This window comes from Porites lutea, chromosome 13, assembly GCF_958299795.1.
Source record: "Porites lutea chromosome 13, jaPorLute2.1, whole genome shotgun sequence".
Classification (NCBI taxonomy): Eukaryota; Metazoa; Cnidaria; class Anthozoa; order Scleractinia; family Poritidae; genus Porites; species Porites lutea.
Window position 1 is genome coordinate 11,703,593 of NC_133213.1, and position 17,539 is coordinate 11,721,131.

The 17,539-nt window shown below is 39.9% G+C and overlaps 2 protein-coding genes and 1 pseudogene across 2 annotated transcripts; 2 read left to right on the plus strand and 1 right to left on the minus strand.

The window, feature by feature from the left end:
- Positions 1–4,180: 4,180 nt before the first annotated feature.
- Positions 4,181–5,487, plus strand: LOC140922374 (uncharacterized). Its single transcript, XM_073372365.1, has 3 exons — positions 4,181–4,550; positions 4,746–4,958; positions 5,203–5,487. Exons 1-3 carry the CDS (start codon positions 4,548–4,550, stop codon positions 5,485–5,487), a joined length of 501 nt encoding a protein of 166 aa, XP_073228466.1. The 5' UTR covers positions 4,181–4,547.
- A 973-nt stretch (positions 5,488–6,460) lies between these two features.
- Positions 6,461–8,705, plus strand: LOC140923033 (uncharacterized; annotated as a pseudogene).
- A 3,003-nt stretch (positions 8,706–11,708) lies between these two features.
- LOC140922375 (uncharacterized) lies at positions 11,709–16,467 on the minus strand. Its single transcript, XM_073372366.1, has 6 exons — positions 16,369–16,467; positions 16,167–16,264; positions 15,879–15,915; positions 15,395–15,441; positions 14,929–15,025; positions 11,709–14,381 (listed from the first exon to the last, which is right to left on the minus strand). Exons 1-6 carry the CDS (start codon positions 16,465–16,467, stop codon positions 11,709–11,711), a joined length of 3,051 nt encoding a protein of 1,016 aa, XP_073228467.1.
- Between the last annotated feature and the right edge of the window lie 1,072 nt (positions 16,468–17,539).

The following is a 17,539-nucleotide window of genomic DNA, read 5'->3' on the forward strand; positions in this document are numbered from 1 at the left end:
GCTGTTTTCTCGGTTTGATAACTTCGAAGAGTGCTGCAAAAGCATTTACGGGGCTTTCAACGCAAACCAGTAGCGGAAAATTAAACTTGGATCATTTGCTAGCATATGGAAGAAAGATCAATCGACAGATCTTGAATCCGGAAAGAAATCTTCGCATAAAGAGGGAGCGCATGGAGGTAAGCTTACAGTTGGCAAAACTTGCTAAGTTTATTTATATCGCCGGTGGTGATTTTTGCTTTTACTACTGGCGAAGTCATCGAAGATAAATTTTCTCTTAGACCTTTCTTCGACTGGAACGCGACGACTACGAAACTTTTAGGAAACTTTCAAAAAGATTTGCCCTAAGGCAACAGATCACAGAGAGCCCTCTAGTTTTGTAAACACTATTATTGCTCACACCTTGCTCTTGTAGTGTACTATTTTTTCTGTTACCACTATTAACATTCCTTTGAGCTTTTATAAAAAGTTTTAAAGCTCTATTTGTAAATTTTTATTATAAAATATTAAAATCTATCAGGATCATGGTGCAATCTGAATGGTATGATATTTTAATATACAGTAAATTCCTTAGTATTTCCAACATTCTGGTCGCCATAACCCTCACTAAACAAAAGGTATGCTTTTTTCAATTTTAGTCTTCCCAAAACTCAGAGCCTAATTAAAGCTGCACAGACACATTGTCAGTTCACACCACAAGCTAAAGCAAGAGAGCCCACACAAGTTTATTGCAAAAACTGTTTTTGCAATTTTGTAAAATACAGCAAGAATTATTACCATTTACTGATGTGGTCTTTAAAATAAAATTGTGATCCTATCTTGAATGTTGTGTATTGTTATTCTTTTGAGTGAATAATGAAAAGTTTTGCAATCTCGCATTGAATACTTATAATAATTATAATTATAGTATATCATAATTTGAGATGTAAACTCCAACTCAGGGGCACTCATGCACTGAATCACTGAAGTGATGTGACTGACAGATTGCAAGTTAAAAATGAATAATCACCAAGGCTTGATCACTGAAATATTTACTGCAACTGAGGGTTATGTCCTTGTATGAGATAGTTTCATGGCCCCCGCTCATCACTGCTGCTTTGTGTTTGACTACTCAAGGTTGTGCTCTACCAGCACCCAGTTGGCCTGTGGTGCTTAACTATTGTTCTGGGGCAACTAGGAAATTTTTTCGTAGAAATCATGTGCTGGGCACCCAGGATTTCATGGGTCTGGAGCACTGGGCTCCTTTCAATTTTTCTTAGAGCACAGCCTTCCTACTTCAAAAACCTTGGTGTATCTTTTAATATGGGATAGACTAATGTTATTCCTATAAATGAGGAAGCTTCATGACCCCTTACCACATACAAAGGCACTGTCCACCCTACTGTAACAATTGATCTGCACACTTGTTGATCACAAGATAAATGTGAGGCCACAGCTAAGAACCTGGAGGACAAGTTTAGGTCTTACGTACTGTGTGCAATATACAAATCCATTATTTTTTTGTCATACCAGTGATTACAATAAACAAGCCAAGGGCAGTAATACTATTTAAAGGCTGCAATTTTATTGTTCTTTGTTGCCTGATTTAGCATAGTCTATTTTGGGGGTATTATATAGCCTAAGCCAAGCTAGGGCAGGGCCCATGCAGGGCAAAGGGGCTTCCCCACTTTTTGAAAAATAAATAAATAAAATTAAGTACAGTGGAACCTTGATATAATGAAGGGCCAAGGGACTGGCAAAATATGTTTATTCTAACGAGGTTTGTTGACTTTTATCGAGGTTCTTTTTCATATTGCCTTATATTTTACTATTACTGGAGTAAAAAAAAATAGTTTGTTAGACCGAGGACTTCGTTATAGAGGTTCCATTGTAATATACATTTTCATATGAATAGTATCTTTGTTGGAATAAGAATCTTCCAGCATCTAAATTTATTATTGGTCCGTTTTGATCCCATCATTCTGGTGCGTGGTAAGCCTTAAAAAGTCAATCGTCCAAGATTTCTGCATTTTCAAACCAGCAAAGCTATGTAGCATTTGCAACAATGCAGAATAGTCTTTTTTGATGAAGGTTCTTGATTAAATCTGAAGACTACTCCATGAACTACGGTTTCTTAAAACGAATTATATCAGGTGACGATGTGGTCTCTGGCACATTTCAATGACATGCTAGACAAATTGAAGGCATTACAGGAACCTACAGTGTAATATCATGATCTGCAAACTTCTAGTGGTGGATTCAGCATGTGCAATCACCCTCAGTAGGAGAAAGGTACTTTTCAGTGGCTTGAAATCTATGAACATGACTGCTCAACAATGACTCAAGAAAGGTTCAGTAATCTGACAGTTCTAAACAGCCACAAAGAGAGAACAGCCAAATTTGCTCCCCCCCCCCCCCCCCGTCACCTCAATGTAGGTGGTCACCGCCCCACGCACATTAAAAACTGCTTCCCAGGCCCTCTTAGGGGTTTTAACTCTTAAAAATGCTAGTTTCTAATAACATTTTACAATGGAAAAAACCAGCAAGAAAAATCCACAGAGCACAATCAAGGATGGGCCTCCATGATAAACATAATTTCCACTGTGTAACACTTCTTCCTAGAGGCAGTGAATTTATGGCACCTTGTGTTATCAGCAGAATCGTGCAACCTAGTGATGTACTGAACCATTTAGTTTTTCAATACATAACGTTAGTTGCAACTAATAATTTATTAATGCAGTGATAACCCAGTACTCTATGATCTACAGACACCCGCTTAATTGGACACCCATATATAACAGGCAGTTTTGTTTGTCCTGAGGAAAATCATAAATTTTTTCTTTAAAATAAACCGGCTTAGTACGCACAGTAGTTAGCACAGTAGTTAATGTGGACAACAACCACTTTTCTGTGTTTCAAGTCAGAAATTCCTATATATTCTTAATCCAGCTTTACAGACACTGGTTACCCAGGCACTTTCTATTTTTTCTTGTCACAATGATGTGCCAATTGTAGACATTGTACCAAGTTCACGGGTTAATAAGATTTTATTACCAAAACATCTGCAGCCAAATAGCATGACACATTTGATTTTGATACATCTTTCTTTCTTCCCCTGTTTGTAGTCCTTTGATAAATTTTCTGCCTCCTACTCAACAAGTTTCACGTCCTTAGCTTTTTGCTACAGTCATTGTTCCTACCCTTCTTCCTCCTTGTTCCTTTATGCTATATATCAAATAAATCACGTGTCTGTGACTTTTTTCCAGAGAGCTAACTTAATATGGACACCCGGATAATACGGACACCCATATAATATAGACATCATAACATGTCTGTGTTAACCGTTCCACTGTATATATTTTCTTGTCTAGCCAAAGCTTCAAAGCTGGTCCCAGTAAAGAGAGCATCCAAAAAATGCACACCTGGGTTTGAATAATAAATAAATTTAAAAAAAAAAACGTCACATACAACAATTTCATAAAGTTATCTATAAAAGTTATAGGAATACAAGGGGATATCATTGACAATAGTTGGATGAGGTGAAATCTCTGAATTTTTATTAGCGTTGCAATTTATAAGTTGCTATATTGATCTGCAGTCAATCGATAGGGAAGGTATAGGCAGACACAGCCTTTTCAAAAAACATGAGCTACAAAGAATGTGACAGTCTTTAATGTCAGCACTGAAAATTATTAAATTGATATACCAAATCAAGAGCGAGCGATCCCCTTATTTATCTATTTATATTGAAAATGAGTAAATTAACTTTTCTGACAAAGAGAACTTAACATTAGATCTAATTTTAAAATCCTCAGCTCAGATACGTAACACTAAAGTAACAATTAAATTTTCAGTAATAAAGGACAGCAGTCCGTTTAAGATGGTAAAAAAAAAACCATGCATATGACAACGAGCTAGCTGCTTTAGAACTGAAACTTAGCTGAACTGAAAACTGTACCCACTCTGATTCGCTGTGCCTGAAGAGCTATAAAGCAAAACTTTATCTACACTTGGATAAATGAGCACTCGAGAGTGGCTAGAATGCAGGTGAAATTGGTGCGGACTCTCGATCGTCTTGCCTGTGTATTATTATAGCTAGTACGTATACAAATACACCTACCAATACTCCGAATCTCCGTCGGTACAAGACCGGTTACATCGCGGCAACAAGCAATTCAATGTAACGATTGCTTACAGTGGAACCACAGAACCTGTAACACTGGTAAGTTACCTTTCATACTTCATTTTCATTCAGTTTGTAAAACCCCCTTTGATCTTTGAGGTGATGTCAGATATTTTGCTACAAGAAATCGTTCCGTAGCGACTTACTTTTTCTTTTTTATAGGAATTTCTCAACAAGATTATCGAGCCGCTGTACGTACAGCAACCGGCATAGATTGGGTTTGCACAGCCTGTCAGTTTTTTAGTCCAGTGGCCGAGAGTTCCAGAATATCTATGACTGAGTCGTCAGCCGAAATCCTTGAGTCGTCAGAGTTCAACCCCCGTTCGACCCACAGCGATTCGTTCCAGTCGACGATTTATGACCCCCCGATCAGACAACAAGTCTAACAATGGTAAGCCTTAAACTATTTGTAGAAAGTTGCAACTTTAAAATATGATATGCTCAGTTAACTGTATAATCCATCGCTACAACTTACTATGAGCATTCACAGTCACAAGGTTAATTAGCCTGTGTCTTCTTTAATGGTAAACTTTAACGGTAGATGACTTTAAAACGCCTCTAAATAATCTGTGTATGTCTAAAATAGGAGTTACCTGGTGATGATGCTATTCAAGACGAATCGTCCATCATGGAGCCCCCAGCCAATGAAGTGCCAGACAGCTTCCGTCTCGAGTTTGAAATTGTTAAGGATTCGACTAAGAGGGGTCGACCAAAGCTGATAGACAACCGTGGATATACGTACAATGTTCAAAGACGTCGGGGAGAAAATACAGATTGGCAGTGCACCGTCAGGCCAAAGGTATGTGTTTTTTTTTCTTTAGATTCTGGTGATATTTACGTCACTGATGATCATCATAAGCGCGCGCTCTGCTTTGGCGAGTATTAGTTACTGATAAGTATACAGAAGCTAACAGAACGTTCTGATGTGAACTTTTGTCGATAAAGATACACCACTTCGTGATTGATTTTTATTTGGTAATGCTAATAAGCGTTCACTAAGTTCTAATCTAATCTACCCGCGCTCTCCTCTTGTTTTTTTTCAGGTCAACCCATGCAAGGCTACTGTAATCCAGAGAGCCGACGGAGAGCTGGTCCTTGGGCGGCACGAGCACAACCACCAAGGACAAGTTGGTGCTGGGTTGGCGGCCAAGATAACAGCCAAAACAAAGGCAGAAGCCAAGAAAAACCTATTCAAGCCTGCCATGGTCATAGTTAATGAAGTGTTGATGGAGGAGATAACGGACGCTCCTTGTCCAAGCCTGCCAAAACCAGTGAACCTAGCCAAAGCGGCGAATTACATGCGACAAAGACTGCGCCCGTCACGGTAGTTACTAAAACAAGGAATGACCTACAATGATCTACAATGACCTACAATGACCTACAATGATCTACAATGACCTACAATGATCTACAATGAGCTAATATGAGCTGCTAGGAGCTAAAATGAGTTAAAATAAGCCCTACAATGAGCTACAAAATGACAGACAATGATGTTAAGCTACGTTTGTCGTGTGTCACGCTTGGACGTGACACTAGGCTCATGGTATTAAATTGCCAAGCACATTTTGAAAAGGCAAAACAAAAATAAAGCCTGATCTCAGGTAACTTGAGAAACTTGAAAATAAATTATTGCAATCGCGTTTTTACCGGTAACACTATTATACCCTGTATTGATGGAAGTCATCCTGCGCCTGCGTGAATCCTGTATTGTCACAATACTGTGACTTTTGTCCAAACCATCCCTTGCAACCTTTCCCGTTAGTTGTGTTTTGTGTTGTCTTTTTTTTCAAACAAATTAAACAGTACTGTGACAATACACTGGATTCACGCAGGCGCAGGATGACTTCCATCGATACGGGGTATAATAGTGTTACCGGTAAAAACGCGATTGCAATAATTTATGTTCAAGTTTCTCAAGTTACCTGAGATCAGGCTTTATTTTTGTTTTGCCTTTTCAAAATGTGCTTGGCAATTTAATACCATGAGCTTAGTGTCACGTCCAAGCGTGACACATGACAAACATCATTGTCTGTCATTTTGTAGCTCATTGTAGGGCTTATTTTAACTCATCTTATACTTATTTTAGCTCCTAGCAGCTCATAGTAGCTCATTGTAGATCATTGTAGGTCATTGTAGGTCATTGTAGATCATTGTAGATCATTGTAGATCATTGTAGGTCATTGTAGGTCATTGTAGGTCATTGTAGGTCATTGTAGATCATTGTAGGTCATTCCTTGTTTTAGTAACAACGTATTTTAGCTCCTAGCAGCTCATAGTAGCTCATTGTAGATCATTGTAGGTCATTGTAGATCATTGTAGGTCATTCCTTGTTTTAGTAACTACGGCCCATCAGATCCAAAGAGTTTGGACTTCGAGTTGGACGAGGACCATCTACCCGAGGGATTCCTGCGTCGAGATGTCCAGGTAAAATTGATGACGTGTAATTTTTATCATGAGCTAAAATTATATTTGAAATTCCTTCTGAAATTATGAAGATTATGAGACCACCTTCCCCAAACAATTCAATTTCAAAGTCGTATAATTCAACGATTTTTTGTCTTTTGTGTATGAAATAACCAACTTATGAGACTTACAAGATCCCCTTCCCCGAGCAATTCAATTTCAAAGTCGTATAATTCAACGATTTTTTGTCTTTTGTGTATGAAATAACCAACTTATGAGACTTACAAGATCCCCTTCCCCGAGCAATTCAATTTCAAAGTCGTATAATTCAACGATTTTTTGTCTTTTGTGTATGAAATAACCAACTTATGAGACTTACAAGATCCCCTTCCCCGAGCAATTCAATTTCAAAGTCGTTTAACCATTCCATTATTTTTCTTTTAGGTGCGTGATCGTCGTCATCTAGTATTTGCCACCGATGAGCAGCTACCTATACTTTCGCGAGCCAAAACTTGGTACGTGGACGGTACATTCAAGCTCTGCAAGGCCCCATTTACGCAGTTACTAACGATCAACGCCTTCGTCAGGAGCGAGGAACATGCAAAACAAATACCCCTGGTATTTGTATTAATGTCCGGGAAAAAGAAGAAAGACTATAGAGCGGTCATCAAGGAGATCTTAAAACTACTTCCAAACCAGCCTTCAGTGAAGAAAGTCACAATAGACTTCGAAAGGGCCATGTGGTCGACCTTCCGGAAGCTGCTCCCCGAGGTACGCATCATGGGATGCGCATTTCACTGGGCTCAGGCTCTGTGAAGGAAAGTAAGTATAAATCTGTGTCATTTAGAACAGTTTTCAGTGGCCTTAATTCTATTCGACTAGGGAACATATGATTCCAATTTAAAAATTAAATTTCACAAAACTTGGTATGCAAGTGCTAATGTCATCAGTGCTTATTACTATACTCTAACTAAACTCTCGTTTGCTCTTTTCTATCGTAGGTCCAGGAACTTGGTCTCCAACAAGCGTACATTAACGACCGAGGCACGCATCGCCTAATCCGAAAATTTTTAGCCCTGCCTTTTCTTCCCGCCGAAGAAATTCCAGCCGCCTTCCACCGACTAGAAACAAAAGCAGTGACAGAACCCTTACAAGCCTTCACGCAGTACATTAACAACACGTGGATCAGCAGCACCATGTGGCACCCGTCCTCCTGGAGTGTCTTCCAACAGTCCGTCAGAACGAACAATGACACAGAAGGGTGGCACCATGGCCTAAATCGTCGAGCACAAGGAAAATCACAGATCCCGTTCTACCTGCTCATCGAGTTACTCTTCAAGGGAGCGAAACTGGCGTCCCTTCAGATCCGCCTTGTATCCGAGAGAAAGCTGAAGAGGATCCAGCGTCGAACATACCTTGACATACAAGCCCGTTTGTTCGATGCGTGGGAGAAGTTTGAGAAAGGAGACATTTCAGCAAACCGTCTTCTCAAGAAGGCATCACATATCATCGCTTCGCGATTTTGAATGAACTAGATAAAGAGAAACTGTTAGCTATTATTAATTACACATAGGCCAGATTTTTAGATTAAGCTAATTAGGATTTTTAAGAATAGTCATTGTCTCGTTTCAGAGAAGAAACTTCGTAGGATTCAGTGTTAAAGTCGTATACAGTAGGTTATTTAGATATTTAATTGCACACTTAGCTTTGCGAAATTTACAAGTATCTAAGTGCCTAAGCTAATACTTATCCACTAGATAATGTTTCATTCGAATTGCGCACTTAGCTTTGCGAAATTAACTTAAAGTTTATGTAATTTTAATTGTTTAGGGGCGGGAGTCATTCGGACTACCCACACGTCCCCGCATGTAAAAAGGATAATAAGTAAAAATATCAGAATTGCGAAACAGTCCAAGTAGGTTTAATAATGTTCGCTATCAGGTGGATAAAGCAATTGGTTTCTCCAATACTTATCCACTTGATAGTGCTTTATTCGAATCGAGCATTTACTTTGTGAAATTAACAAGAGCTCTTTTAGTTATTTTATGTAATGTTAAAATGTAATACTTACTGTATGTTGTTTAGGGGCGGGAGTCATTCGGACTACCCACACGTCCCCGCATGTAAAAAGGATAATAATTAATATGTGAAACTTCCTTTTAGTTGTAAGTAATATATATCTTTCAATATAACAGTACTGATGATCTTTTTGGAAATAAAGAAGAAATATCGGCAAGGCAAATTACCATAAAATCGAGAGTGTAATTCGAAACTTGCGTTGTTTCAAAATTTGCATATTCAAGATTGTAATTCGAACCTGTCTTTGTATAAAAATATTTAGGACAGAATATTATTTATATTAGGACAGAATAAACTAAGTAGCGAATTCGGCATGTTAGTAGCGAACATGTAGCGAACTAGACAAGTAGCGAAACCGGCTGTTACCGCACAAACTGCATAAAATACGACTTGGTGAAGTATGTTTTTTTTCCTTCTCTGAGGCTAGCTGCCCTTAGTATTTTACTTTCTCATATTCAGTCGGTGCTAGTTCTACAGAGTCATCGTAATCTACGATTTCCTTCATCACAATTCCAGAATCGGGCGAAGACGAGCGAAGCTTTGAGAATCGCTCGCTGTTTTCTCACGGTTCAGGTTTGTTTTCTTGGCGTGTTCTACGACTTGGTGAAGTGTGTTTTTTTTTCCTTCTCTGAGGCTAGCTGCCCTTAGTATTTGACTTTCTTATATTCAGTCGGTGCTGGTTCTACAGAGTCATCGTAATCTACGATTTCCTCCTTCACAATTCCAGAATCGGGCGAAGACGAGCGAAGCTTTGAGAATCGCTCGTTGTTTTCTCACGATTCAGGTTTGTTTTCTTGGCGTGTTCTACGACTTGGTGAAGTGTGTTTTTTTTTCTTCTCTGAGGCTAGCTGCCCTTAGCATTTGACTTTCTCATATTCAGTCGGTACTAGTTCTACAGAGTCATCGTAATCTACGATTTCCTCCTTCACAATTCCAGAATCGGGCGAAGACGAGCGAAGCTTTGAGAATCGCTTGCTGTTTTCTCACGGTTCAGGGGCTGTGTATAAAAGTGGGACGGGGACAAGGGGACGGGACATCGGGACGCGTGTGTGGGGACTTGGGACTTTGGGACGCGAGGGGAGGGACGTGGGGACATCTGGTATGGGACGCGGGACGTATGGGACGCGGGGACGTGTGGGACGGGGACGCGGGGACGTCAAATGTAGGGGACGCGGGAGGTAAAGTCGGAGGTAAACGCGATATCTCTTTCTTCGTGAAAATGTGTTATTTAATCACATCGGACACCTTATGATGTTTACACAAAATATTTCTTCATATAGGAGTAAGCGCACTGACTATCTTGATTAGGGTTAAGCACTGTTAGCAAGCATTTACTGTTAGATTTGCCACTAAAAAATGTCAAACAAAATAGAATATTGTTTCAGTAGTTGAATCCCCAGTGGTTTAGAGGCACATGCAATAGATTTCGGAGCTAGCACTTCGGGGTTCGAAGCTCGCTTATGCCACAAGTAATCTAGTTTCCTTTTTTATTTATTTGGAATCGAAAATAAATTTTGGCGACCGCTACCCACCCTACCCTGCTTAGGGCTCCAATTTTCTATCAGCAAGAAGACCAGGACAGCGGTTTCACTTTCTTCAATGCACGGGGTCTTGGCCGAGTCTTCGTTTCGTAAACAGGCATGGAGGATCGAGGATTTCCACGGTAAGTTTCTACTGCTTTTGTTTTGATCATCACGCAACCCTTGCACATCCCTGACTATAATATACAGAAGTTTTAGGTTCAGAGATGTCTTCGGCTAAACTGAGCGTTATAACGTACGCAGATTTTGGAAAAGATATCTCGATATTTCACCACGTTGTGCATTGGTTTGCTCGATTAAAAGCGGCGTTTAATTCTTTCGCAGAAGGGAAATAACGACATTCAGTTCACTGTTTGGCGAGCGCGATCACTTCTCGCTTTACAACTCACTGCCACTTCTTATTTTAAGGGCCGCAAATAAAGCATTATAGGAGATTCGTACATAACCGACTTGCCCTTGGGTGAATGAAAGTGTAACACAGAGGGTCGACGACCTGTGGCAGAAGCCGTGTCAGTCATTGAAAACATCCGATAAGCCATGGAAAAAAGCATTTTCATGTCACTATTAATCAAAGCGGGTTTTCTCTAAAAGTATTCAAGGTTTGTCTGAGGAGGCCAAAATAAAAAAAAAGAGTCAGCGAGTACCACGTTGTGAACGGAAGGCAAAATAAACTCATTATTTTAATTTATGAAAACTTCACTTACATAATAAAGAATGTTTTCATATTAACAGAACTGTCTACACCCAGAGGAAATCAATCTAACAAATTGCAAAACTGTTTTTCTGGTTAGCTAAGTCACTTTGCAATGAGACAGTTCAGTCAAATAACATGAACGTGAACAGCATGCTTTAATTTGTAAACACGTAATTCGGCTTATTGACCTTCTGATATTTGGTTGCTTTGTACGTTTACCTGGCCGCAAACTAAACTGCCAAGTAACTCTTTTACAAACATCTTTTCACTTACTTTTTCAATTGTGTAATCTGAAGAATAGTAACACTGAACTACCGCTGTAATAGCAAAAGGAACTTAGGACACTGGTTGCAATAAAACTGTAACGAGGAATGACTTGGTAACAAGCCATGAAAGGTATCCTCCGATTAGTTGCCTCGCGTATCCCTAATTTCATTACAAATTGTAAGCAAATTATTATAATCTTTGTCTGATCTTCAATAACTTGGAATGAGTGCAACCATTGTCCTAGAAATGTAAATAGAATATGAACGACGTTACAACGCTAGTGCTCACTGCATAATCAACAAAATTTCACTTTATAACTTACAGTTGATGGAGGCCAAAAATCCCCTATTGATTGAGAAGCAACCGCATGGTATGCACCGCACCTAATGCAAGCAATTACTCTGAGACTTGTTAAAAAGGGCAGGTATCGCCTCAAAATGAAAACACATACCAGTACTTAGTAACAATAGTTTTAAATCTTAACTACATGCTCTGTTTGCTGAGGTTCAACGCTTTTACTCGTAAGTAGTGTTTTCGGCATGGAACGTTTTACAGTGTTGTTCATTTATAGTGAAATGTTCAACTGCTGAAAGAGGAAATCTTTATGCTCCTTGTTCAGACGTTGCTTGACAATGGGATGAATGTCTAATTGTGCTCCGTCAAAGGTAGCGCTACTGATGCTGTTTCCTTTCTGAACGCAAGAGATATTTACATGAAAATAGACAGCCTGTTCCTTTCCAACTCTCAAGATCCCTGTATTTCTATCTTTCCAGGGACGGTGTTCTTTGTGTGTAATGGCGACATCATGCGGAGGAGGAAAGAGTCCACCATCGGCCTTTCGAGCGAATTTGATTCCACATCCTGTACAAGTTGTCACTCGGGGATGATCAGACAGGAACACAAGAGAATACGAATTGATGTCCTCACGATGCCCTTCGTCTGTCTCTGCTAGACTTTCTTGCAAGACTTCGTGTTCTCCATTTCTTCGAACAATCTTTATTTTCACGGGCTGGCGATTCTGAGATGGAGTTTGCACTCTGTCTACATGTTCAACGATGAAGTTCTCTTTCTCCTTGGTCTTCTTCGCTCTTCTTCGTTGATGTGGCTTTTTACAAGCACTGCCAACATCCAGCCCATAAGTAGACATTTTTGTCACACTTGTCTGTACACCAGTTTTCTTGTGCCATGTTACGAAATCTACGAGTTTGCCCTTGAATTCTGCTGCCGCCAGTGTGTGAGCACAAAGACTGGAATGGTTGTATGCGGGACAGTCATCATCGCAACAGAATTTACCATTTTTGCATTGCCTTATAACATGCGGTTTCGCTGATGTATCCGATGCTACCAATAGAGTATCGTCTTCCCCAAAGCCATGTCTAACTTTATTCATTCGCAAGAGCCTCTGGGCCTTAGAGAATTGATGGGATAAAATGCTTTCTGGGATACCAGAGATGCCGGACTGTGTATGTGATATGGAGAGTGTGGAAAGCGTTTGTGACATGGGACCACTTTCTTTGGCTCTTTTGGTGTACGCTCTTCTCTCCGTAGGATTCATCTTTCTCCACTTTTCTGGGGATATCTTCAGGTGCTTATATTCATCTGAGAGTCTGCATTCCCCCTGGTCAATTATTGCTCCTTCCAGCAACGAATCTTGTTCCTTCACAAGTTCATGGCTCTTTTCAATAAGCGTTACGAGGTTCACACGTTTGTGGTCCGTCTTGAGCTTTAACAGGTGGTTTTCTGCTTCATTGTCGTTTATTGTGTATAGGGAATCCCCAAGTCCCGCCTTTTGTCGCATGGGTTTCAGCATCGATGCGTTGATCGTGTCAGCAACATTTTTGACAAACCAGTCGTAGAATGTGGGAGTTTGGTATGTGATTTCCCATTCTCGAGCATTCCAAACATCCTCCAGCGAGCACAGTTTTGCATAAAAGTCATCCGAATCATCGGAATCCACAATTCCGTGATACGAGATAGCTGCTGCATTATGACCAAATATGTCGTCGAGAAATTCATTTTGGTAACGCCCATTGATGCCTATACTGGAGAGTTTCATTTCAATGTTTTTACGCAGGTGGATAAAACAACGATGATGGTCAGCCACAGGGAACTCTTCATTGAATGCATTTGACAAAGCACGTTCGCCATCAGTGCCGAAGGCTTGAAGAGACACGGTGTTTGGATTGAATCGCTTGACTGATGAGGCTAAATATCGGTACGTTTGTTCCGTTTTGCTCTGATGAACAAGCATGGGACCAAGGAAAACAGGTGATTTACCTGTGGTTACGTTAACAATTTTGCGGCACCTGTAGGTCGTTGGAGTCACGCTAAAATTGCCAAGATTGAATGTTGGATCAATACCAAGAATTGAAAAATCGTCTTCCTGACAACAGTACAGCTCGATATCTTTTAGCTGCCTGTCAGTGGCAAGAAAGGCCATAGGCTCTGGTGCACCAACTACCTCTCTGACATAACCATCTTTAGTTTTGCACTTTTCCATAGCTTCAAGCAAGATATCTCTACTGGAACTAGCTGACGGCATAAAGGATGCCGAAGTAGACGATAATACGTTCTGCACCTGCCTGGAATTTCGCGGCAGATCACTCTTAGAGCGGCAAAACTTCAATCCCCCCTTCTGACGTACAGCTTCGAAAAAGACCTCTCGGGGTTGGCAGCTTCTGGATATTTCTTTCAGCTGTTCGAATGTGCTTGGTTTCGTTCGAACATAAGGCTCTGTGTTGTTTTTTGAATTTCCATGCTCCTTAAGGTTCAAAAGGGTTTCTTCACCTTCAAAGTAATACTGAAGCAATGCCAGTCGGTGCCTTCTCGACTTGCTATCGTACACGAAAGAAATCCGCTTCCGATATTGTGCCTCCTTGTCGTGGTGAAGATACTGCTTAACCACCATGATGTAATCAGCGTCTGTTCTTTTCTGCCTTGTCACTTGAACATCCAGGATATGGCCACTTTTGTTTCTCTCAACAGCAACATAGCTTTTCGGGGAGCCAATATGGACCCACTTGCCAAGATCGTCCGCCCGCACATCTTCGGGGTGAGGGAGAGCATCTAAATCTATTACAAACGAAGCATTCTCCATCACCTGAAGGGGGACTTCAGTGCAACATGGTTCTTTCACTCTCAGCAGAATGTCTACACTCTCTTTACTGGAATATGGTGATTGTCTGCCTTTCTCGTAATAAGGAAGGCGGCTGTCGTCTTCGTAATACTTCTTGAATTCCTAAAAAAACATTGTTTCATAAGACATTCTATAAAACAGCACCTTCATGTTTAATTAATCCATTGCTATTTTGGGATGATTCGTTAATCACCAACTGAAGATTCTAAAAGTCGGAAAACTGTTACAGTGGTTGGTCTCGCTACAACTTTGATGGAACAAGGAACAATAAAAATGACTTAAACTGCGTGCGCTAAGAACAATCATGGAACCTCAGTGGCTCATTTGGGTAATATAAACTATGTAGAGTAGCTTGATCTTGAAAATTACTTCCTTAAACAGTCATTTTCATGTATAACGTCGCTTTTGAGGGAAGAAAAAGTACTGTAAAACGGCGTTTTTCTACGGTTGTAGTTTATTTAGAAAATTGTCACTTTAAAATTGAGACCACTGACTGTCATCATAAAAATGTTTGGACTGTAGTTCATGATTATCTCGCGAATGAACTGACTGGAGAACGAACGGTTTGTATATTAGCTGGAGAATCAACCTAAAATGTCAGTACTTATTAGATACCGTATACGGTATCATTATGTGTCACTCAATGTACCTGCTGACTATCCTCAGAGTCCTCCTCTTCCTCACTCGTGTCAATTATCTCGATTGCTCGCCTTACAAACGCGATTTCCTCCCGCACAACCGTTTTGCTGTATATATATAAAAAATAATAATAAAAGGAAATTAACCAACTCTTGCATCACCCAAAAACGTTCACCACTGGAAAGGGCGCCTTGAAAGAAAAGTGATTTGTGATTTGTCGAAAAGTAACGAAGATATAGCTCCTCGAAGTCGCGAAATTTTTCAGACGTTTGTATGGGGGAGACAAGTTTACAAATGTCTACAAATTTTTGCAACTTTGCCAATGTTACCAATTTGAAGGCGCTCTGTCCAGTGGTGTCAAAGGAATTTCACTAACCGGTCCATGTCAAATGTTGAAAAAACCGTGGGGTCTATTAGCATCCCCCAAACTTGCATATCCAAGAATTACCAGCTGCTTAATTACTTTTAAAACCTACCTCTTAATTTTCTTAGCATTTGGGGAATTGACAGGGCTGCTATCCGCCTAAATAAAATCAAAGGTTAAAAATTAATACAAAAATCAACATCACCCAAATTTAACCGGGACTGATGTATAAGATTTTTAATTTGCGTTAATCTTCAATGGTTGTGGAAGGACACGTTGTTAATCCATTACTAGGCAGATCACATGATGAATTTATAGCTGAGATTTTAGCAACCTCTCGTTCCCATGGTAAAGCCTGAGCTGGTCAAACGAGCAAAACATCTCCTTTATTTAAAATGTATTCAAAATTCAGTTGGGGTTTTAAGTCTGACAATAAATCTTCTCTATTACAAAAGATTGGCCTGGCGTACCAGTTATTATTGATACGAAGAAAATAAAAAAGGGTTGTCGTGACTATAATGTAGCTTGTTTTTGCACTTAATAACGAAACTACTACTGACAGGACAAAAAACCTTTAATATAGTAAAAGAACGTACCGTATCAAAGACTTCATCCTGACTTTGTTTGAAAACACTATAGAGAAAAAATGAAAATAGCAGTGTTAACGAAAACTTGAAATCAGAATTGCTGTGCAACCTCATGACCCTATTTCAATGAAGATATCATGTTACTTTAATCTAGAAACATTAGCAAAGAAGCAAAGTTGGCCGTGAACAGCCACGCAAAGTAGCAATGCATTCCTTCTATACATGTAAACTACTGTAGTAACATTAAGGCTTTTTTATACATGCAAAACAACTGAAAATAATCGTGACGAAGTACACCTTCTACTCCGCTTGCTAACTCTAGCATCTTCTGTATCTTCGTCCGATAAGTAGTTCAAATCTGAACAATCTGGCGACCAAAAATGCAAATCGTTAAACTAAGTATTGCCTATAGTATCCTTCAAGCTCAAAATTTACAAGATTCAAACAAGGATGTGTTAGGATTTTAGTGATAATCGAGACAAACGCAACATAACCTTACCTTGGAAATCCTCCATGACGATAAACGTGACGAAGAACCCCCAGCGTTGAATAAAGTGAGACCGCTGTCCAAGTCTCCTTGCTGGAATATTGGGACCATAAGGAGGGTAGGGTGGGTTGTGAAGAAAGAGGTATCGCATTTACCTTTGACTTAAACAATAAACATTAACGTCCCCACGTCCCCCGGGTCTCTATATTTGACGTCCCCGCGTCCCCGTCCCCGTCCCCGTCCCATACGTCCCCGCGTCCCATGCTTGATGTCCCCACGTCCCTCCCCACGCGTCCCCAAGTCCCAAGTCCCCACACACGCGTCCCAATGTCCCTGTCCCCTTGTCCCCGTCCCACTTTTATACACAGCCCGGTTCAGGTTTGTTTTCTTGGCGTGTTCAGAAAATGACGTCACAATCAGAGAACAATAGCTTTGTCACTGGAACATAAATTTGTAATGGCGGACGCGAAAAACCTACATTTTCAAGCTCAATATTTTCACTTAGAGGGCGCCAAAGTTCATTTCAATGACCGAAACAGGTACAGCCACTTCTGATAAGCTGAAAAGAAAGTATTTTTGTGAAAAACTTGACATTAAATTTTGATCGTAGTAGCATTTTAAACGCTAAAAGATTTTTAAAATACATTTAAAAAACATTTAAAAAAGTGAACGACGTTTCGGCGCTACGTTACGCCATTATCAGGCTGAAAAGTGAAAAAGTATAAGGTGTAAAACGAATATATAAAATTTGAAACAATACATAGAATATTTGCGGGTCCAATGGGTATAATTCCCAAGGTAAGAAACACAATAAAAGAAAAAAATAATAATAATGTACGAAAGTGTCACGTAAATAGTTTAGCGAGAATGGAGTCGGCTTGCGTGTTAAGAGAATGCTTGATGTCCTTTATGTATAACATCTCGTAGACTAGGCAATCAAACTTGTAGTTACATTTCCTCAGAACTTTGAAAAGATGGTCAGTCTTTGTTCTGTTGTTGCCATGCTGTGTTTCAAGGTGTTTCCCGATGGCTGAATAACGGTGTTCACTTATGCGTTGATGTTAGTGTCGGGCAGTGTACCCGACATAATTTGCATTGATAAATGACTCGTCATAACTAAAAAAGCTTATTCACTAAAAGTTGGTAAATACAACAGATCAAAAGAGCTGAAAACTGAGGTACG